This window comes from Crassostrea angulata, chromosome 1 (genome assembly GCF_025612915.1).
Source record: "Crassostrea angulata isolate pt1a10 chromosome 1, ASM2561291v2, whole genome shotgun sequence".
NCBI classification, from domain to species: Eukaryota; Metazoa; Mollusca; class Bivalvia; order Ostreida; family Ostreidae; genus Magallana; species Magallana angulata.
The window spans coordinates 48,600,924-48,625,693 of record NC_069111.1 but is presented as its reverse complement, the minus strand read 5'-3'; the positions used below and the strand labels follow the sequence as shown (position 1 = coordinate 48,625,693).

General features: G+C 33.4%; 1 protein-coding gene across 1 annotated transcript; it reads right to left on the bottom strand.

Moving 5' to 3' along the window:
* Positions 1 to 3,471: 3,471 nt before the first annotated feature.
* On the bottom strand, positions 3,472 to 19,047 carry LOC128175892 (uncharacterized). Its single transcript, XM_052841762.1, has 19 exons — positions 18,933 to 19,047; positions 17,708 to 17,925; positions 17,278 to 17,370; positions 14,404 to 14,617; positions 12,243 to 12,609; positions 11,893 to 11,986; positions 11,379 to 11,453; positions 10,423 to 10,580; positions 10,198 to 10,250; positions 9,576 to 9,681; positions 9,256 to 9,414; positions 8,339 to 8,498; positions 8,114 to 8,233; positions 7,923 to 7,974; positions 7,526 to 7,681; positions 7,222 to 7,341; positions 5,949 to 6,623; positions 4,571 to 4,681; positions 3,472 to 4,211 (listed from the first exon to the last, which is right to left on the bottom strand). The coding sequence occupies exons 1-19, from the start codon at positions 19,030 to 19,032 to the stop codon at positions 3,676 to 3,678; spliced, it is 3,567 nt and encodes a 1,188-aa protein (XP_052697722.1). The 5' UTR covers positions 19,033 to 19,047; the 3' UTR covers positions 3,472 to 3,675.
* Positions 19,048 to 24,770: the final 5,723 nt, after the last annotated feature.

Sequence of the window (24,770 nt, the reverse complement as noted above, 5' to 3'; positions counted from 1 at the left end):
TAGATTAAAATGGAAGAATTTTTAAAAAATCAGAATTAAAAACAATTATGAAAAGTCAAAGTAGAGACTTCAATTCTTAATTCGAGGATCTGGATTTTAAAACAAAACAAATGAAAATAAACTTCTTATACAATATATTCTTAATCTTTAAAAACTCTCTTGTGGAAAACATTTTGAAATTCTTCAACCGGGCGTAGAGAGTCTGAGAGATACTAAAGAAACGCATCACTTCAGAAATTCAAATCAGAGAGACGGTTTAACCTTAAGTCCTGCAAGGAATTAAAAGATAGAGAAAAGTCAGCCGAAATCTTAGAGCAAAAAATAAAGCAATCATATTTTTCGCTACGAAGGAGAAGTTCTTAAGTGATAGATATGCATAGCCTGGCCACGAAAGATGGCGGAATTTAAACCCATAAGTTTCCTGTAGAGTCCAAGCTTGTAACTCTGCCCTTAGATTGTTTGGGTTTCTTTCCCAAAAGTAAGAACTCAGCATTCAATAATTCCATTTCAAAATACTAGTAGATTATGTCGTTAGTGAAATGTGTGTATGGTCAAACTAGTGAGAATTTATATAGTGTGCGTACACATGTTGCTAGACGACGAATGTCAAATTCATTTGCCCTTTTTAATAGTGCAACACAGGAGGAAATAATGCAGACAGCTCATTGAGTAACAAAAGCCAATGTGTTTTAAATAAGGGCCAGGCTCCACCGTCACCAAAATTTTCAAATCCCTCAACTCATTCCTCAACTCAAATCCTTTAAAGAAAAGTGCATAAATTTGAGGTCAAACCTCAGATTTGAGGCTGAGTATTGACTTGAGGAAAGTTGGTGACGGCGGGGCCAGATCTCAAGGAGAAGACCAGTTTGCCAATTTTTCAGTCTTTGACACTTCAAGATGGTCGAAAAGGATTGAACATAAATAGAAAGTATAGATATTGATGTAAACTAAAGTTTTTAAAGGTAAACGTTTTGTTTACGATTTATCTATACTTACCTGCATCACCCACGCCTTGTTTAATCGGGTCCTTGTTCCATATAAAGGCAAACTGAAGCGAAAGTGATTGCGCATTGTGGGTATACACATAGTGCATGATACCACAGGGGTTGTCAGAAAAGTAAATCCAATATCGTAGGCAGCCCGAGGGAAATGCAAAAAATGTGAGGCAGTAAAGTATAAATATATCATAAAACAGAGGTTTTACCGGTGGAAATCACTTTGTTACGAATACCTATTTTGTATTTGGCAATATCGTAAACAAAGATTGTTTTGAATTAATTACGATCGTGACATCTCCCCTACTTTTAGATTGTATGTAGACTTTTACTTACATTTCTATCAAAACCATGGTTGAATGTTGAAAAAAGTAATATAAAAAATTCTCCTATTCAGCCAATGAGAATAATGCGTGGTTTTAATTGACGCTAATTATATTTTCCCGTTTCAATCAGGATTGTTTCTTTTTACTTACCCTTAAATCCTGTTGAATTTTAAACGTACATGTACATGTAAGCAGCTGATCATGTATTACAAAGAACGGAAAAGGGCCCTATTATTTTTATTCTATGGTTATGATGCATTTGTGAAAGTTGTGGAACATTTGTTGTTTTTCCAAAAAAATGCTTTTCTTTCGTAATTTGGGATCCTTTTATATACATGTAATACTAATATATATGCAAGATTGAATTAATTATATGTATGTATTGTATGCTGATTGAATAATCTACACCCAATACAACGTTTTCTCAAAACTTATTTTGTAATCCACCTGTAGTGTACAGTCCTGCCATGCACTTCCTTACACTAGCCTGCTTCTACAGCAAACCTAGATTAGAAGGAGTACAAATATTACAAACTCTCGGATATCTTCATTTTTTTAAGCGGTGCTTTTAGAACCATTTTTACAAGACCCTGGACTTTCGATTGGACGTAACTATCTATTTCTTGTGTCAAAACAAGTTAAAAAGGACGCGGTTTCAAGCAAAAAATGCACTAATTGCGTAGTCTTAGCTCAAAAACCATAAAAATCTTTTTGATTTCGAAGAGTCATGGCTGAGTGGCCAGCAATGAAATAGACAGGCCTACGACACATTGCTGTTTGACACAACTACCCGAAGTCCAAGCTCTTGTTAGAATGGTTCTAAAATTCTTGAAATTTTTTACAAACAGCAAACTTGTTCACTACCAACAGAGAGAATAATGACGGCTACATCGGACACGTCATGTTGTACCGGAAACCTCCTCACAATTCTTTTTTAAAAAGTAATACAAATTGAGAAGTATAAAACAAATACAGAGAAGTCACTGATGAAGCTATTTGTATGATGCCAAATAAATCTTTTTCAGCACAATATTGTCTCCGAGCAAGAAAAATGAGCATCTTAAAACAAACTGTTATAAGGTTTTTAAAGATTCTATTTGAAATTATTTATTCCTATTCATTTCAATATAAATCTTTTAAATTATATTTAAAAGACTTCGTTTCTCCTAAGAAGACAGCTCTTAAAATGCACACTTTACTGTCATAGGTTAAAACACGTTACGTAACATGAATATTAGAAATTACCGGTTAACTAAGTAGATCCACTTAAGTCCTTTGACTTCGTTTAAATTGAGTTTAACCTATCTATTTCAAAAACTTTTTACATTTTTATTTATGTAGAAATGTATTTATTAATGTTACTCAAACACGTGGTAGTGTTTGTTTATTCTTTACATCTATTGTCACCTAGTCAGGTGACATTAACATTCATAGCACGGGCTATGAATGACCGTGAAAGTTATTGTGTACTAGTAAAACCATTCAAAGGCTCTTTTTCGTGCAATCATAAACATGTATATTTAAGTTCCACCCATCCGTCCATGTGTTCGTCTTATCCAATATATAGATGTATGCATTGTCTAAAATTCGTAATTTTATTATGTAGATATGGAAGATGTGGTTTCGAAGAAAAGAAATTATTGTTAAATTGAATGTAATTAAACTGCACTTTCAAAGCGCTTCATATCCTACTCACGTATCCTAACATTTTATGTTCGTTTGAGGGATATGAATAAGAACATAAATGTTGCTTTGAAACCTCCTTTTTTCATTTTTTTCAAGATTCTTAAGTGTTCTCCCATTCTAATTTTTCCTATAATGCTGACTTCGAGTATTAACGCTTAGGCAAACTTTAAACTACCATAAATCGAGAACTTGTCGAAAATTTTGTGTAACCACCTTTTTGGTTTTTCTCATCAGATTTTGCTATTTGAGTATTATCTCTTCTTGAAAGAGCGTTCTTCGTTGACTTCCAATATAAAACTTACACGCTTTAATTAAATGTGGACAAATAGAATAAAGTTTACATAAAAATTATTTTCGATACCGTGCAACTATCCATATAAGTTCTCAAATTAATGAAGAACTGTCGTGACTATTTAGAAACAACATCACAATAATTACTAATAATCTAAGAAAATAAAAGTGAATCATTTTCCTTTTACTTTATTTTATACTATTAGTGAGACGTCATAACCAACGGATACACGATGTAGACGAAAGTTACTTGAAACAGCAACAAATTCATATTAGCTGAGAAGTTTACACTCTAAGTGAAGGGAAAAACAAGATTTGTTTATTGCACATGTCCTTCACAAACGGAACAGAGCACTATGTTGATTGACGAGAACCTTTCATCCCAAAACACGCGCTCTTCGTCCAGCCAAAGAGCCCCGTAAGTTCTGCAATCTTTGTCTTAACCTATTAAAACCCCTTGGTCTTGGTGTCGGAGCGGGCCGATTGCTAGCAGCAGGGCGCTGACTAGGCCGGTTAAAGAATCGCCGAGTCGGTCGCCGTGTTCTTGAATTGGGACCAAATCGACGGCGGTTCATCGGTGAAAATTTCTTCCTTGGTGGTTTCGGGGTTGTGGGCTTTGGAGTTGAGTTTGAAATTCCGGCATTTTCCAATTGTACCGATTCATCGACAGTGTGCAGAAAATCTTTCCTCAGATCAATAAGACTGTTTGGATCAGCGACTTTTACCATGACTGAGTCTATCCGAGATCTTGCTTTTAATATTGAGGGGTCGTTTTTAGCAGAACGGGCAAAAAGACTGTTGAACTTCACGAACCCACATGATCTACAGCAAGCTCTTCCGTATCTCGAACAGGTATATTCTGCGTCGAGTTGAACAAAGTGTGCACAAAATGGACTTGCATCCCCCAAGCAATCTAAAATTTAATTACAGAAAAAACGTCTGTCCTTTTAGTACTTTAAACAAGAATATTCGTCGTTATCATGTTCAAGCTGTTGCCTTCAATTAAACCTTAAGGGGGCTGGGTGGTCGCTATATTTACAGTCTTTGAATGAAGATTAAGTAAAATGGTCCAATTGTGAAGCTAAAATATGTTTATTTTTAACTTTATAATAGTTTACAGTATACAAAATATATTGAAAAGTTTAAGGCAAATCTTATGGTTAATTTGTTGATCGTCCAACTTCCTTAAGATGAAAACTTTAAAAATATTGTTTTATAGAAATCATATCGTAAAAAACCTCTGGTTACATTTTTAAGGGATAATATTTTTACCTGGTTCCAATTCAGCGGCTCTAGCACATGACTCGCAGCAGTCCCTTCTTGTCTGATTGTAGTAACAGTAACCCGGCTTCACATCCCCACAAAGTTGTTTATCGGAACATTCTATATGGTGAAGACGAAAATATTTCGACCATCATTTTGCTATACCAGCATAAAAATCAAACAAAAAACAAGACCGGAGACCCACTGACTATTTTGCTTGCCGGTGCATTACATCTTAATAGTAAATACATTTATTTGTATCTCTTTCTTAGATTTTTTTTTTCTCAAAACGCATTGTTTTGAAGAATGCGATCACTGTTCGATATATATAATTTACATTAATTATATTAAACAGTATCAATGAAGATCGACCAAAATTGTTTATGCACATCCCTATTGTGAGTTTTTGGTTTTCTCAGAGGGGGGAGGGGGTACCTGATTGGATTTGATGTAAATCGATTTAAATAAATGGGTATAAATCGATTTTAACCAACATTATTTTAGGATGCTTGCATACTTATATGTGAATCAGAATGTAGCATAGTGTCCTTTCTCGAGAAAACTATACATCCCTAATATTTATTTAAGAGCTCCCCTATTCTGTTTGTAGCCATTTTAGAGCGTCGCTTCTGCCTGAGAGTTTTGGCAAATTTAGATATGAAAGTTTATTTTCACAATTTTGAATTTCAATCAACGAAGGATAATATGTTTAAAGTTTGGATAAACTTGATCCAGAAGTACAGTGAATGAAGTCGAAAGTTTAAGTGTCTATGCCCTAATCCAAGACTCCCCCTAACCACCTACATTTCAGATTTCAAATTTTCTCATTCTAACTTGTTTTAAAGCAAATTTTACACAGTTAAAGCTTTTATTTTTTCCTGAGGATTTTTTCTTTATTGTAGACTGAATTAGCTCGTTAGTCATATTAAACTTGAAACTGTTCCATATAAACTTTACGTTTACAATAATATCACAGTCTTTGCATTCTTTTATAAATTAAATACATGTAACTGCTATTAATCAATGACAGGATTTGAAGTTTTGTTGGTCAGGGTTATTTTTAGTTATATATTTACCTCTCTTTATGCAAAAAAGACTACATAAAGATATAGGAAAATGCTTAAATTATAAGCCAAAATATTAAATGGCTTTTCTTCTGAATAACAGTTTAGGGTCTAAAGTACCTAATGTAAATGTATAATACAGATCTAATAGTTAATGTGTAGAATGTCCAGTCTAATTAATGAAAGATCTACATGCATGGTAAAAACAGTAGAATTCGGCCTTGTTAGATAAGTTTGAATATTAAATGAATTTTGCATGCATGGGGAAAACTTAAAATTTTACACTAACTTGATTTGTAATCTGTTGAATTGATAAACATTACCTGTACATTGTGTGCAACACGAAGTCCTAAATGATAGAAATCGACACGGATAAGACATGCCTTCTGCTCTAGATGCACAGGATCTAAAACCAACTTCAACAAATGGCTTGACACATAGGGAATCATAATAATCAACAAGTGAGACAAAGTTAGATGGTGTTGTCTGCACTGGAGCTGGAGTTGGCGCTGGCGTTGGTGCTGGTGTTGGCGCTGGAGTTGGTGCTGGAGTTGGTGCTGGTGTTGGTGCTTCAGTTGGCGCTGGAGTTGGCGCTGGCGTTGGCGCTTCAGTTGGCGCTGGAGTTGGTGCTGGTGTTGGCGCTGGTGTTGGTGCTTCAGTTGGCGCTGGCGTTGGCGCTGGAGTTGGTGCTTCAGTTGGCGCTGGAGTTGGTGCTGGTGTTGGCGCTGGTGTTGGCGCTGGCGTTGGTGCTTCAGTTGGCGCTGGCGTTGGTGCTGGTGTTGGTGCTTCAGTTGGCGCTGGAGTTGGTGCTGGCGTTGGTGCTGGCGTTGGTGCTTCAGTGGGTGCTGGCGTCGGTGCTGGCGTTGGCTCCGGTACAATGGGAGCGGCAGTGGTTGGAACATAGTCAGCACATGTTTCACAGCAATTATCTCTATAGGCAGCATCTTTACCGCATTCAGACTTACTGCACGAGTCTATCTTATCTCCATATTGGCAACCTGGAACGCATATAAATTTTGATTGTTACTGATTAATCATTTTGATAAAACAAAAAGTATCCTGAAGGCAAGTTACTTTTTTGGTCTAGTGTGCATACCCAATCTTTAGTCAAGTTTTAGTTATTTATATTTAATGAGACAAACATCATGATGTCGATTAAATTAAGACTATGCAATTACACACTGAAAAGCTTTTCTTTAGTTATTTTATGTTGTTGTTTATAAAGCTGAACACAATTCATAAATATGTATCATCACACAAGTATGTAAGCCCTTCGATTTCGTAAAACTTTATTGCACACCCGAAACTCATACTCCACTTGCAGAATTCCTTTCGTGGTATTAAATTTTGTGCGTTTTCCTTGTTTTATGTACAATTTCTGTTTGTAAATAATGCGTTGACCTGTATATTGATAATAGTTTTCCCCTGTTTTGGAAAATGTGCGTAAAATTTAATTTGACAATGCCTTTTACGAGCCATGTTTAGCTTTAAGCAAGTAAATTTTCTCTTGCTCTCAATATAGAAGGATAGCAACAATTTTGTATCGGAGGAGTTGATAAATCAAAATGTTAATTCGTCATTCATTGCCTAGCTCACCCTCGGGTCCAGTATTGACGCTCTTGCACGTAGCACAGCACTCCCTTTCCTCAAAGTAGCACAGTGATGGATTAGTGAGAACCTTGGAGCATGTATCAGCCCTGTCTCCATATGGACAATCTGTACAGAGTAAAGTTGGAGGAAGTTAGATCAACACAAAGACCATCCGTAGAAAAATAGTTACAAAAGGTAAACGCATGTGCATATATTTGGTTTTTGGTTTCCCAAAATGGTAAATCTCGGTATTTCATTAATTATCATCGTGTTAATTTTCGCAACTAATCGACCCTCTGTAATCTCTTACCTGGGTTTGACTTGTCAGCAGCTTTCTCGCAGGAGTCACAACACTTGTAGTCATAAGGGTTTTTGTAGCACAGGGACGGCGTTTCGGCCACTATCTGTGCGCACGTCTTCTCCAGGAAGGAGAATTTCTCCTGCATATCCCCATGCACACAATTTGCTAAAAATTCAGTTAAAATGTATAAAACTCATGATCAGAATTATCTTTTATGACTGATAAAGAATTCATTGACCGTCAACGGATAACAATGGGGCACCATAATTGGAAAATGCGTCATCTCATTGGTATCTTTGTTTCTGTAGTCCGCAAGTAGCAAATAATAGACGGCAACATGGCCGCCGTAACGAAATAACGATTTTTTTCCGAGACACGGTGACATTTACATTGAACAAGGACTCACCGTTTTTCGCTGGAGCCTGTGGGTCATATACACACTGGCCTTCTATACACCACTAAAATACAAATGTACAAATAAAGTATATTCCAGTAGTTTATTGGTTCATAAACGTACCTTGATCATCTTAGATTGAAACGCAATTCAATGATGTTGAAAACCGATGAATATTATTATACATATAACCCTAGTTATACCTTTTTGTCTCCACAGGAAGTTCCCCTGTACGCTATTCCAAATACAAACAACGATGCACCTTCCCCTGTATTGCAAGCCATCGAAGTACAGATGTCATCAAACGTTTTTAAAGCGCCACCCTGCAACAAAATAATCCATCATACTTTCTCATCAGTAGTGTTCAAATTATAATAGAATTGGTTTTAATCAGATTTGTAATTGCAAAATGAATAAATCAGACTCACCCATCCGTAGTAAGACAGGGGTCCAACAGTGGCTTTACATTGCTCATTAGGATGAGAGAGTTGCCCTGGGTGTGTGCCAGTATTTTGTTTGAATTCCTCCGCGTCGTAAAGGAATGCTTCGTCCGTGAGACAGTTTTTGACGGAAGAGCTATCACTGCTTCTGTATACAGAAATATAGATTCTTTTCATTATCATGCTTTGATACTTACTGATACTTTTCTACGGCATACAAGCGATAAGTACATGTACTGACATTAGGCTGTGCAGAGGAAGTCCTTAAACGGAGAATCTATACCAAAGTCTACAGACGTTGCGGATTTGTCCGTGAGTGTATAGGTCTAGATCTACATCAATTATCAAACAATATATAGGTACGCTAATGGCGCGCTGTTATGCTTAAGCGGAGTTTGCATCATAGCATTATACTCAAAAACCGACTCTTTATTACCTAATCATAAATGACAATTAGAGAAGACCTAATCTTAGATTCGCTCTAAAAACTTTGAAAATGTGAAGGACTTGAATAATTATAAGGACTTTTAAACTCTTTCGTAACTCTACTGTAACTAAAAAATTCCGTACTTTTAATAAAATGACCTCCTCCATCACTTTCTTAATGAGATTTTTAGCAAATAGATTCATTAATCTTAAAAACGGGATATTTCCTTATGGGTGATTCCAAGAAATAGAGTTTAAAGTAGGTATATCTTTAAAACCAACAAAGAGCTTTAATTGTTGTCAAAGTAACTGTACAAAAAAAAGACGCTTGAAACAAAGTTTTTACTTCGTTAAGCGTAATTCGTAATATCCGTCAAGTTTACAACATGTAATAAAGTTACAGGGAATGAAAATCACCTCGCTGTAAGCGTCAATTCATTATAAGCGTGTTCGCTATAACCGTGTTTTACTGTACTTACATATTGGCAATATAGTTTCTGAAATAATTAATGGAGCAAGAGGAGAATTTCCAGGGGTTGCGTTTGGTTGTTTCCGTGGTCTGACCGGACACCGCTGTTAACAGGTACTGGTCCATCTCCGAACAGGTGTTCCCGTAACCGTCATGCTGTGCCCCTAGACTGGGATAACAATAGACCCATACAATATACTACTCGCTTCACCAACAATTTTTTTACTTTAATAATTAGGAAGAATTTTAGTAAATATGGACTGTATAATGAATAAAAAGACAGCCTTTTGTTAAGTTGTTTGTAACGTTTTTGATGATCTAGGCTTTTACCTGTGTCCAAGTTCATGCGCAGCTGTAAACACGCTCTCGAAGTTTCCAAAATCTTCAATAACAGAGGTACTTGCTTGTGTGCACAAAGCACCAACGTATGCGAAACCTTAATGAAAATCAAGGTTGTAAAATAAACATCTTCTGCTATTTTTATCAAGTTATGATAAAAACAATCTAAAAGCCAATACTGTAAACCAACTTTATTTTCTAATACATGTGTACGTCAGGGGTAATTTATGTGGCCTATTCTAGCAAGATACGCTAAATAAATGCGAGCAAGATTGATAATGGTCAGGACTGTACGCGATGATGATGAAGTTCTCCCTCATTTAATTTTTTATTTAGTTTACAGTTCTTATCGTAATCTTAAAAGCGTTGGATGGCCGTCGCCTTTTTAGACAATATTGTTTTCCTTATGATAAAGAGCTTTGTATACAGATATAAGAAAATATTCAAATTTCAAAGCTAAAATATATGGAATTTTTCTTAACCAGTTAATACTTTATAGCTTTAAAGATTATATCTAATAATTATAAATTAAGGTAGATATAATGGTTAATTTGTTGACAACCCAGCCTCCATAACAAAGGTTACTGTCACAGTGTACAATTGTTAACGTTACCTGTAACATCGGTTTGGTAGTTGTTCTTGCTGGGACTGTAGTAAAGATCCAAGCTACAAAAGACAAGACAACCAATAATGTCACTGAACGTATTTCCAAATATATCCTAAACTTATTTTTTATCGCAACAATAACTGGTTTTTCAACTGAATAAACAAACTTTCTCTCTCTTCTATGACTTAAATAGAATGCGGGCAATGACGTTAAATGTAATAATTTTATTACTCTGTAAACATCATAAGATGGTCGTGTTCGGGTAGCTGTGTCTTCTGTCGGAACTCTGTGATGTTCTTGAGGGAGGACTCGATATCGGTCAGGTCCCGGAGTGTGTCATCGAACACGTTCTTAACCTTTCCACACGTGAAGCAGGGATAATCGTTAGTCTGCAAAGACAGAAAATTAGTTAGAGAATGATATCATTTTTTTTCTCTGTCATGGTTACTATATCGTGTTTTGACTCAAAAACCAATGTTGGGTGAAATCTTTAAGGTTTGACATTATAACTGTGTACACATAGGCACAGAGAAGCTTAGCTTTGTCGACATTTGCGTTTATTTCACCAAAATAGCATTGATACCGCTATTATATTACCCGTATATTACATAATTATTTATTCGTCATCAAACTAATTAGTTTAAATCAAATACCTATATGATTATAATGCATATGTCTTCCTTGAAATATATTCGACAGTACAACTTTGATTCAAACAAAGACAAAAATTAATTATTCTTTCTCTTAAATATATTTCTAGAGGCGTGGGTTTTTTTTTTCAAAATAATTCGACACAATAAGTTGGTGTGTCTATGTATATATTTTGTAATGAAAACCGAAAAATATGATATTGAATTTACCTTGCAAATACGTTGCAAAATATGATATTAAATTTTACGTTGCAATTATTGCATTGCCAATCTTTCATTTAAAGCAATTAAATGTATAACCAAAAGAAACAATGTATATTTTATTTCATCAAATTGAATGTAGTGTGTTTTCCTCTTTCAAAAAATAATTAGATGGCAAAAGTAACTAATTATTGGGTTACTTTAATGCACATTTTATTAATTAATATATACAGTCTTGGTTTGTCGCTTTGGTAACAAACCAGAAAACACAGTACATTGTAACCACCGAGTCAAAGGTACTACTTAGAAATACATCTTGTTTATATATATACTTACATCTACAATGATGAAACCAGTGACCACAATGTTTAATGAAAATTCTGCTTGTATGGTTTTATATCTCAGGGCAACCTGCAATAAAGCAACAAGAGGTAAAATTAAAAACAGAAACAAAATAAAACAAAACAAATATATGATTATGTGAGATGAAATATACAGGTTGGACTGGTCAAAAACAATAGATCTGCCCTATAGCATGCCGTTGAAGGCAATACTGTTACTGAAATTAGTAAAAATTTATTTGGTGGTTTCCTCTTTACAAAATTCCATCTACTTAAGGGAAAATAATATAGAACTTTGTGAAAACTAAATTTTATCTAAAGCATTATGCTGTAATGTACGCACAAAATCAAAGTTCATTGCGCCTTCAGAGTATTTCAATGTAGAACAATTATAATATTTAGCTAGCTTTTTTGCAAACTTAATATTTTTGTTCAATTAACATTTCAAGCATGGGTAGTGTAGGCTTTAAAGCATATGATTTAATACCAAAACTGGCTGAAGCACGTACCCCGTTGATTACTTGAGAGAAGTAAGCTCGAATATCTTGTTTGGCCTTTGTGTCGCGTTCATTTTCTGTGGCACCTGCTGCTTTTTTGTAAAACCTTTGTTTTTAAAAGGATATTTTGATAATAAGTTCAAAATAAGTGATAAAGATACATTTATAATTATAGATTGTTCAATGGACAATTCAAAGCAGATGATAAAGATGAAATTACCCTTTGTGTTTTATATATATATATATATATATATATATATATATATATATATATATATATATATATATATATATATATATATATATATATATATATATATATATATTGCTGCGTCAAAAAGTTTCTATTTTACGAAACAAACCTTTCATAAGTTGCATAATCCAGGGCAATCAGGATACCAACTTGGTACTCTGACGTCACCGTTGCCACGACCAATCTTTGTTTTGCGGTTGCAAAGGCTGTAGGCCTTTGACCGTTTACAATGCTCTCGCCTAGGACTTTTGACTCGGTTGCATCAACTACAAGCTTTTTCTTGTTCCTGCTGCTTAGAGCCGTAAAAGCTTGCAAAGGATCGCTTTCACTTCCGGTGTTAGCAGCGTCACGGTCGATCGGGGGTGGGGTAAACGTCAAACCCTTGACGTTAGAGGCCTTTTTCCAAGACGATTGGGAGAATCTGGAAGTTGGTTTTCTGCTGACAGGTCTCCGTTTCTTGCCTCTGAGTTTTTTGACTAATTAGAAAAGCATCAAAAGGAAATAATTCTGTTTGTTTTGCAGACAAGAGACATAGTCCTCTTTGAAATAAATATGTTTAACAAAAGTAACTTCGTCGTCCAGTATGTAATAACGCCAGTGCTAACATGTGTTACTCTTAGAAACTTTTTCTGTGGGTTTTTTTTACCAGCTACTTATAGTTTAACTTATTTTGACGTTTATCTCTGGCATAAGAGAGTATTGTTTGTTTTTATTTATTTAAAACACAACCAGCAATAAAAGTTTTCCTTAGTGAGATTTCAGCTAGTGTGTACAAATTACTTTCATAAGATTTAAATATCCAGTGACCCTGTTGCAAAGGCTGCTAATTGTTTATTTATGTACACATGTTGTTTTCAAAATTGTAATAACGACAATAAACATCGTTTCACACTTTAAGAAAATCTATCACATTCATGAAACAAATGAAATCAGTGCATATTTCTTAAATGTTTGACTTAATCATAATCTAGGAGAGATGTTTAGCAGTAACGCGAGTCTCTTCTTTCAAGTAAACCAACACTACCAGTTCTTTTCTTTTTTTTTTTGTTAAATTGATTACAATTGCTAATGTTCTAATTTTTGTGTTACCAGCCCTTGCTTTAGCACTTATAGATATCCAATGTGCTTAAGCCAACATTTTTTTTCCAAGTTTAGCGATTACATTCTTCTCTTATTAAACTATTATGTTGTTAATGATTTATTGATTGATACATCGATGTATCATTGATATGCAATCTTTGAAAATTTAAGAGAAATATATGATCTATCATTTGAGTAACAATAAGTCTTACTTTCCTCTACCTGTAACAATAAGTCTTACTTTCCTTGATCTGTAACAATACGTCCTACTTTTCTCTACCTGTAACAACTTGTCTTACTTTTCTCTACCTGTAACAACTTGTCTTACTTTTCTCTACCTGTAACAAGTCTTACTTTTCTCTACCTGTAACAACTTGTCTTACTTTTCTCTACCTGTAACAACTTGTCTTACTTTTCTCTACCTGTAACAAGTCTTACTTTTCTCTACCTGTAACAACTTGTCTTACTTTTCTCTACCTGTAACAACTTGTCTTACTTTTCTCTACCTGTAACAAGTCTTACTTTTCTCTACCTGTAACAAGTCTTACTTTTCTCTACCTGTAACAACTTGTCTTACTTTTCTCTACCTGTAACAACAAGTCTTACTTTCCTCTACTTGTAACAACAAGTCTTACTTTCCTCTACTTGTAACAATAAGTCTTACTTTCCTCTACTTGTAACAATAAGTCTTACTTTCCTCTACTTGTAACAATAAGTCTTACTTTCCTCTACTTGTAACAATAAGTCTTACTTTCCTCTACTTGTAACAATAAGTCTTACTTTCCTCTACTTGTAACAATAAGTCTTACTTTCCTCTACTTGTAACAACAAGTCTTACTTTTATCTACTTGTTACAATAAGTCTTACTTTCCTCTACTTGTAACAATAAGTCTTACTTTCTTTTACCTGTAACAACTTGTCTTACTTTTCTCTACCTGTAACAACAAGTCTTACTTTCCTCTACTTGTAACAATAAGTCTTACTTTCCTCTACTTGTAACAATAAGTCTTACTTTTATCTACTTGTTACAATAAGTCTTACTTTCCTCTACTTGTAACAATAAGTCTTACTTTCCTCTACTTCTAACTATAAGTCTTACTTTTATCTACTTGTAACAATAAGTCTTACTTTTATCTACTTGTTACAATAAGTCTTACTTTTCTCTACTTGTTACATAAAGTCTAACTTACTTTCATCCCACGCCGCTTTGAAATCTTTCACATCCTTCTTCATTTCCCAGTTCTTTCCTATGTTTGGCCTCTTCTTTTTGAACAGTCCATACATGACGGTGGTCTTCTTTTTGCCGTTACGGTCAGTCTTAAATTTCACCTGTCTCTTACGCCTCGCTCCTTGATCAAGGGGTTGTAAAGCAAACTCTTCCCCGCTAACATACAAAGAACCAACCTGCAATCGAAATGCACACGTGTTGTCATTTTTCAAAGGAAAAGAAGGGAGGTTGAATAGGACTGTTCATTATATTTTTTCTTTACATTAATGGCCATTTATAAAGAAAATGTATCTGTTCTCTGAGAAGGTAGGGTACATATCCCCCCTCTCCTCCCCCGATCTTATCAAAATTTTCCAATACGCAAGCCAAATCTAACATCCCAGAAATAATGAGTTATAAAACATTGCTGAGGATCAGATATGCTTAAATCATATATATGTATATTATCAAGAATCGTTTGCTGTTATTAGCAATTCATCAAAATGTTATATTTTCACTTTTGATTGATAATTACTGTATGCAGTCGTATTCACTCCAACATTTGACTCAGAAATTCAGAAGATGCATTACAAAGTATAGACCAGAATCGTATTCCTTATAAATTGAGTCTAAAAGATTGTAGAAATAAAAGAAGATGTTCTCTTAATAATCATTAATCATAATGGCATTTAAGATATTTTTTACTTACAGAAGACTAGTATAATTGGGGTTTTTTTTCTTTTTCTTTTTTTTTTTCTTTTTTCTTTTTGCTTTATAGTGCTATTGTTCTAAGTTTTGTGTTACCAACCCTTGCTCTAGCGCTTAAAAATATCCAGTGTGTTTAAGCCAACATTATAATGATATTCGAGATGTTTTTCATTTTATCTAGTTTACAATTCATACAGATCAAAATTTATTATGTATTTCTATGTCAAAAAATCATCTGTGTTCAAAATTGTCCAATTATTTAGTTTAATAATACCAATAAGTTGTATAATCCTTTTTAAGCAAATCTGTTGAGAAATTCATTGCTTTAGCTAAATCAGACAAAAAATTATTCAAATTCTTATACCATAATCAAATCAACGTATATATTACATTTTTATATGTTTATAATATTTATGTTGTTTATATATGATGAAATAGTTGATGTAACAGAATACATGCCCTGCAGAGACTCTTTGGTGCCTACTGGCTTCGCATTTTGCGTGCCTTGCATATTTTTATATTTGTTATATTTTGTATATGTATGCAATACTGATGAGCCGCATGGCTAATAGACTACCAACTGTAGTTTATTCTTTTTCAAATCAGTTGGCAAAATAAAGAAAAAGTACCATTAATTAGAACTCTTTCCTATGCAGTGTAGAGAATGTTCTTAATTAGTATTGCATATATTTTAGTTGAGAATAATTTATCGTGGTGTAACAGATTTGTGAGCCGAGGATATTACGCATCGATAAAAAAAACAGGAGCTTACCACTTAATCAATCACAAAACCAACGTTCTATATCTACCTCTAAACAGCCCTGTTTTTCTGTAAATGCTTTAAAAAGATAATTGAAATTGTAACCACAGCAACCATATATGTATTTGGTCCTCTGTTTCATAATTATTATATCGATTGGAGGGATTTCTATTTTTAAATAACTTATTATTTAAAATATCACCATTCCTCAAACTGTTGTCTGATTGTATCTAAAGTTGAGAGAGAGAGAGAGAGAGAGAGAGAGAGAGAGAGAGAGAGAGAGAGAGAGAGAGAGAGAGAGAATTTCGTTTGAAAATTAAACTCATACATCAGGGTGTGACACTCCACGATTTCCAATTGAAGGAATGATGACAGGCTAATTTTACTTTAAAACGCTTTGTTTTTATATGAATTTTATGTAAAATCTAATTGTTTATTTCAATAAACTTGTTTTAAATGTTTAACAGTGTCGGTCTTTGCAAGTAATAGATTAAAAGTAATAAATTATCAAACAATAAAAGATGTTCTCCTGTAAGAAATGTCTGCATTGGTGCTTTGACATAACGATAATCTTATAACCTTACTTGTGCTTTACTTTTAAAAAATGAACAAGCCTTGTATCCTTGTTAATTTTCTCCAATAATACTTTATCATTATCCTCTGGCTTTACCAAACAAAAAGCTATGTATCTTTAATACACCTCTCTTACACAGAATATATAGGTTTTCAAATCTTTCCATAAGTCGCGGTTGTCTTTGATACACTGCTTTGGTACACTTGCAAAGAATACAATAACAATGGCTCTTGATCCTTAGCAGTATTTTAGGTAGTACATTAGTACTAAAGCTTTTTTGACACTTATTTTATTCTTTTTCAAGAAAAACATGGGTACTCTTAAAATAATCCTTCTGTTACTATTAATGTTCTCTTGCAAATACATGTAGTAATTAAATCCTTCTTAAAGATTTTCTGTCTATAAATGAATTGATAATAAGACCTCTTTTTTTTTCCTAAGGTACTAGTACCTATACATTAGCCATTATACATGTACCTTTTTGAATCGGTACTGAAACAGTAACTAAAATGTTTGTACACTTCAAAGTGTCCGTTAGCGAGGATACCTTGATAATCACACGGTAACTCTGTCATATCAATGTATTCTCGTATTGAACAACTGGAAGTCAGACAATAACCTCTCTTTCTTTACAAAATGGTCTAAAATGAATTCTATTAATGTTCTATAGCATTGAATGCATTGATATTGAAATAGATAAATAACTTGATATTAAAGTAAAGCTTTTCTGTCTTTGCAATTTTTTTCTTGCAAAGAATTTTTTATCCCTTACGTCATAACCAATGTTTTCTACCATAGATCCCTTACATCCTTACCAAAGTCCTCTCGCATTCCCCACCTGCCGCCGACTCCCCACATTGCATTTGTACGGCTGCACCATGGTTTGGATCTTGATAGTAGGACGTTTTCTGTAGATAATAACATGCAAAGTAAATAAATAATAATTATTAAAACAGTGTCTGTGTTGCACAATATGTAAATAAATGATAAATATCAAAACAGTGTCTCTGTTGGACAATCCAACAGTGCATGTATCTAATGACGAGCGCTTGATTTGTTTCCAAGGTTCGAGAAGTCTGTATACAAACTTTCCTAATTCACGTCGTGGTGACAAATACTTAAACGTATAAATAATTACAGGAACAAGAAGTTAGGTGCCACCAAAATGATGAACAATGGCGGAGGAAGGGGAATTGATCAACATGAACGTGTATGAGGCCAGTTATTTAAGACGGAGTTACCTACCGTGTCAACAGGAACCATTTCTTTGACCAGCACGGATTTCCCAGTGGAATCCACTCGGGGGACAAACACAGTGGCGTCCATATTGAGATCATCGTTTCTCTTGAGGTGAAGCTGTATCTTCTTATTCCTGGTTCCAATATCCAATTCAATGTCTATATTTTTAGGATTTGAGTCATCCCCTACCGGGGCCTCTACAACGGCTAAATCTGAGGGTTCTTCTGCAAAACCAGAGATGAATTAATGTTTTCAAACAGAATCTAGATTAATATTTTTGTGAATCAACTTTCTGGTGAATTTGTTTTAAAGCAAGTACGTAAATATATTTCCTTAAGTACGTCCTATGCATTTTCAAACAGCGGATTAATGAAGGAATTTGATAAATGTAGATTTTTATAAGACCTTTCTCCTGAGAATATTATTTCATTGAAAAAAAAAACTATCCTACTCTTGTTTTGTCAGTTTGTCGCTATGTCTTTCAATGCGGTTTTTTGATATGCAGAATGTGTTAATTGCGTCATTGTGTCTTTGTATGTTGGTCCGTCATTGTGTCGTTGTATGTATATTTCTATGTTTATGTCTATGTTTGTGTTTCCATTCATCGATGCCTGTCTTTGTTTTTGTGCCTGTCTTTATATCTCTCTATAATCTGTCTACCGTTTGGAAGAGAGCACTTTTCAATCTCATTATAACAGTTGTCAGGTGTATTACGTCAATTCAGTGAAGTAATCCACGACAAAATGTCAAAGATCAAAACAACAGTGCGCTTTTGTTTAACAATATTCCATTTTTTAAACTTTAAATTCATTATTCATTCCAATTCTATTCCAATCTTAAAATTATATACAGATACATTTAAGAAAATGGTTTGTCTCCGATGAGAAAACCTCTAAATAGGCACCAGAAAAAAACAAGAAATCTCTAAACATTATTGTCAGAATTGTTTACTTTGTTATTCATTTGTTTGACATACCAGCATAGTTTATCCAAAGATTGATGAATATGATAATTATAAATGAATAGTATATATAGATAGGGTTCAGGTAAGGATATGATCCCACAGACACACGCAAAATAGAAGCAGAAAAAATACAATAAGAAATTTTATTTTTAGTAACGATTTCATTCAATCAAAAATACGCATTTTAAATAATAATAAATAATAAAAAAAAAAATACCTCAGCACATAAAATATAATTCTGTTTTTAAATATGTACGTCATTCTTACCATTCTGAGCAAAAGTATTATTCCAGAGTAAAAAACAAAAAATTAGAAAATATTGCTTTTCTTTTATCATTGTTGATGCACTTTTTTCAACTGAAGACATTTTACTTGAGAGGAGCGAAATATAGGGTCATTTTCCGCTAATTAATCATTCTTACATCGCTTTGTCGGGCGCAGCTTGTTGATTTTCTGTACTTGAAAGGATCATTCTACGCAAATTCATTCATGCAGGAAAGCAAAATATGCTAATAAGCATTTTGTAGCCAGTTTGAAAACAATGGATTAGAGCGTTTTGTCCGCGAATCTGTTTAACTCCCGATTAGAAATACATTTGCAAAAGAAACCAACTGACAAATGATATAGGATCTGTAAAAAGTTGAGAATATACTTCATTTGGTTAAATAAGAAACTGGAAATCATTAAGATTTATTTCAAAACTACACACTTCTATTGCAGAGAAAACACCAGAAATATTGATAAACATTTGGGGGGAGGGGTCTCTTTTTGATGAGCAATTCTCTCTTCTTCTTTTTTCCAAACAAACTTTATCTTTTTATGGATTTCCTTTAAAGAATAAATCGTATTATTAATTTTTTTTCTAATAACATTGAACAAATTAGATCACATTAAATTTAGTAGAATCAAAGAATATTTTTTTCTTATTTGGCGATCCTTTGCAGTTGAGATAGCGCATGACGTGATAATGAACGTGTGCTTTACAGGCCAAGAAAACTTGAGTAATTGTAGTAGATGAAGTACGTCATTGTTTAATAATAAAACAAAGTAAAACGCACCATAATGGTCGAGAAGCGGAGCCCTCCAAATAACAGCGCCATTGCTACTGTCTCAAGACTTAGCCCACCCAAGTTGAGAAAAAGTGCACAAAATGTACTTACGAACCAGATGGACCCCTGAATCGGTGCATATAGAGGACAATGTAATTAGCTATAAAGAATTATGTATATATTATATATTATTGTTAGCACTTTACGTGTAGAATGTTTTGGAGCCTGGGTGGTCCACGAATTAACCATCATATTGCTTTAAACTTTTAATGTCATATATAGGACATAAACTATCACTAATTAAAATAATCCTTTCAGTTTTAAATATTGAACATTTTCCTATATCTGGCCTTCTTAATTTCTATAACAACGAAAAATTTCTTGGTTGCAATGAACGATTTGAGTGCGGGTAGCGTCAATTTCACGGGGAGAGTACTAGTGTTTACACAAAGTTACTGAGAAACGTGATGATGCTCACTTCACAATAATTGCGTGAAACGTGGTGAATAAAAACTTCAAGCACAAGTTTAAAGCTTGAATTTCTTACTTAATTCTTGGAAATTCCAACTTCTATCTTGGAATTTTCAACTTTAATCTTGAAAATTCCAACTTTTACCTTAGAATTTCCAACATAAATCCAATTTAAATGTTGGTGTTTCGGGAAATTTGTATTTTACAACCTAGCACTAATACGCTTCCGTACTTATCAAAAAATTTGAGTAATTTTTTGTGTGACTACACAATAACCTTCAATATGCTATCGGTCTGTTCTATATTTAACACAAAAGCACACTCCTTCAAAGATAGTAATTGTTTTTCTCAAGTCCATGCAGAACGCATAAGTCGCTTTTTATGACGGAAATAATATAAATAAACAACTGTTAAATCGGGCTAGAGAATGATTTATTCTTGATTTTAAATCTCGCATTATTTCGAGGTCAGAATGAGTGATTGAGAATGTTTCATTTTATTGGTACAAAAACTTGTTTTTCAAACTCAACATTTCACAAAAAATGTCATTTAAATTTAAATATGTATATTAGCAACTGTACACACGTACGCCGATTACCTTCTGTGCCTACTTTTTTTATTTACTTGCAAAGTCAGTAATATATGCCAAATAATTCAATCATATGTAACTTCCTTTTTCATAAACTTACTGACTAAACTACTTACTTACTCCTTTATACAATTCCTTAGTTGGTCACTTTCTTTCATACTTACTTTCTGAGAATTCGACCTACGGATACTGAAAGTGGGCCTTACTGAAATTCTCTATACCATGAATCATTATCTGTCTTACTCCAATTTTTAAGTTACCATTTTTTTCCTTGAATACTTGTCTATAAGCTCTCTATAAGTATTTGCTTACTTCAATAAATACTTTTTAACTCATGTTTTTAATGTTTAATTTGTATGATAAATTATTTCTATCTAATTATGATTTTTTTCGTAGGGATGGCAATCGATTGCAGAATTGCTCATCGGTTAATCGAAATTCGTTCCGACCGATTAACCGGCTAATCGTATAAAAATAGACAGATTTTTGATATTGTTGTTATAATTTTTAATAATTGTTATAAATAACACAGAAAGCACGATAGGAATACATGTATTTTGTTTGTGTGTGCCTCTACCCTTACTCCACATCTGTTTGGTATATAGAACCATTTTAAAAAGGCCTTGGACTTTCAGTAGGACGTGACTATCTATTTCTTGCGTCAAACAAGTTAGCAATGACGCTGGTGAAATATACACAGATTGCGTAGTCTTAGTTCAAAAGCCATACAAATCTTGCAGATTACAAAGAGCAATGGCTAAATGCATGACCTGCAATAAAAGACAGGCCTACGTAACATTGCCGTTTGACACAACTACCCAAAGTCCAAGCTCTTGTTAAAATGGTTCTGAACAATTTCAAGAGAAGTACATGTTTGCATCAATCAAAACCTACATAGTCAGACCTACTTCTATATTAGTTAATATGATTAATCTCCTAACAGTTTTGATTTTCATCTGTGTACTAAGGTGAAAATAAAAAGTGAGAGCGTTAAACTATCACCCCCAGTCATAATTTATCATGCATATGGAACATGCCTTACGGTACATTGATATGTAAACACATGTCCAATACCACGATTTTGTCGTTATAATAACTTGCTTATAAAATGATATAAATTGGAATAAGTCACGTGAAACAAAACAACAAATATTTCATGTTTATCTGTTGCCTACTTGTATTTCATCAATTAACATTGCATCTGGTGCATCAAAAACGTTGAATTTATTTTTATCGATTGTAAAAATAATTTCTGTTTATATTCAAAGGGTTTTTTTTCTACAGAACTAATAAACAATAGACAATACCTGACTACATAGTTATCTGAACGATTTCAGAACGTGATTATGTTTAGATGTGTCAGCATAAGTTAAAATTTGAAGGGGATAATTCCTCTTAATTAATAGTTCATGAATAAATTTTATGTACGGAAAATCCCCTTTCATTCACTTTCAATGATACATCTGTGATTATTTGATTAGTTAAGCATGTATTATCGATATAATGTAAGCTAAACGTGCACGTCACAGATAACATCAAAGATAAGAAAGCACCAAGACAAAATAAAATGATTGCGCTGACCTGAGATCTTTTAGTTAATTCTATATCCTCGACAGAAATTAAAATAATTCAATATAACAGCAAAGCCGTAAAATTCAAATCTAATATACAAAAGAGATAAGGAGTTTTAAAAAAAAACTTAGAACATATGAATTAATCAGGCATAAAATTAGCTAACGTAAGCCAAAACGACTAAAACAATCGATATCTAAACCAATATTAAGTAATGAACGAGGAAAGACATTTAGTTATATAAGAATAGATGATATTCTCATATGTTCTCTATTAATAAAAAGAAACAAAGATATTAAGAAACGCTGCAATGAAATTTAACCATATATTGAATAATTTAATCTTAAAAGTTACATGTACATGTAAGGTGTACGTTAAGATTATAATACGTGTGTTTCATCTAGAACAGATACGTGAATGAGAACATAAACTGAAGTCTGTGAATAAAAAACTAAGTTTTGGGTCTTAAAATTAAGAAATATTCCTTTTAAATTCTTTTCATTAAACTTAGTATTTTACTTTTATGCAAACGCATTGTGCAATCCTTAAAACAATGCTGCTACAGTCGTAAATACCCAGAATCATTCAATCTATTACAGAGACATTTTAAAATTTATGAAACCTAAAAAAATTGAAGTTTTAAGGGCATCATCGGTCAAACGCTCGGCCATGTTCATTCACAGAAATCAATATACTGCTTTCCAGTACACGAGGGTTGTTAGAAAAGTTAGTGGACGAAGTGATTTACGGAAAAATGACTGTGTACTTTGTATGATGACTTATGTCTTATTAAATTACTCTCAGTTGAAAATAAGTATGCCAAAAATAATATGATTTTGATAATTCGTTCAAAATATACAACGAATTTACTATAGATGTATGAATTAGATTTATACAGAGCGTCATTTTATATTTCCACGACATCATGTGACGTCAAACAACTGTCGGCAAATCTGCCACGCTTTTTTTTAAAGTGAACACTTTTCAGTTCCACGCACTTTTTTATGTCATTTAACCCATTCATAAAACGCACCTTCATACCATTATTTGTCAAGATTTTAAATAATGTCTTCTGTGACATATCGTAGGTCCAAAAAGTTTTGTCCGAAGTTTCCATAAAACAAAGTCCATAGGTGCAAAATCCGGGTTGTATTAAGAAATGGGGATGGGGTTGCAGCAAGAGCTGAAAATATCAACCCTTCCATCTTTAAACATCTGATTCCATTTGTTAACCATTGTCCTAAACATATGTGGGCCATCTCCTGCAGCATCTAAGAACCCTTTGGTTTGAACGGAGATGTTCCTGATTGCATACAAAATTTAATGAAGGCCCGGTGCTCCAAGTTGTCCATTGACGTTAACGTTCTACTTAATTTTCATGCGTGTGTCGTCCATATTCGGCGATAAAATAGTCAAAAAGTCTTCAATTTAAACTTCAATTGAAACTTTCACAAAGTGACCTTCCTAAGTTATTTTAACGTCATATGAAATACCGTGTATTTTTATTAGAAAATAATTTAATTCTGGTTGTAACGCGCTTTCTGATTGGCTAAAAAATTATTTTATATCGTATAAAGAATGTTGCCTACGTCATAGTAAGACTAACGTCAAACACGTATCAATACGCCTGATGTTACGTTTAAATTTTGTACAATTTCACGTCATTTTAAAGGTCAAATGACCGTTTTATCTACAATGAAGAGTAAACAAATTAAATTATAAGCAATAAATTCAATATTTATTAGTTTTATACGATATAAAATAGTTTGAAACAGTTTACGCTATTTTATAAACCGCTTCGCGGTTTATAAAGCGTAAACTGCCCCAAACCATTTTATATCGTATAAAACAAATAAATATTGAATTCATTCCTTAATTACGTCAAGTTTAAAACTGGTATCATGCGGATAGTCCGCTCGCAATCGAACTTATCCGCGAACTTTTGTTACAACCCTCCTATGTTACATAATAGTCGTAATAACTTCTAGTGTGTTCAATAATGATTACATTCAAAATTAAAGAATAACCAAACTATTTATATAGATAATTCAATATTTTACATTACATGTGTGTTTTGTCTAAAAAGTGAGGTGATTGTATATACCGTTCTCTCTTGGTTGTCCTTTTGCAAATTTGAACACTTCCTCGCATGAATTACCGAATAAGCTATAAAAAAATTAATATGAGGACATAGCGTTGCACTGAATTTGGGGGATTTTTTGTTAGAAGTTTTGCAATAACATTCTTGTCAATGACAAACTGGATCCTTACTGTGATACAATTTCACAATACCTTGTCCTTTTAATTACAATATAAATTTCAGAACAGTTTACTGAAAATCAAGTTTGTGGTCATGTTTATTACAGTGCATGCAGTGAAAATTTACATAGATTTTTGCAAGCTATGGCAACATGTGCTGCGATT

Bases quoted from the DNA above. Each gene is read 5' to 3' on its own strand.
- LOC128175892 (XM_052841762.1), bottom strand. From the start codon at position 19,032: ATGTCTTCAGTTGAAAAAAGTGCATCAACAATGATAAAAGAAAAGCAA. The intron at 17,371-17,707 runs GTAGGTAACTCC...TATTATCTACAG, and splicing joins AAATGGTTCCTGTTGACACG to AAAACGTCCTACTATCAAGA. The intron at 12,610-14,403 runs GTAAGTTAGACT...TTTTCTAATTAG, and splicing joins CAAAGCGGCGTGGGATGAAA to TCAAAAAACTCAGAGGCAAG.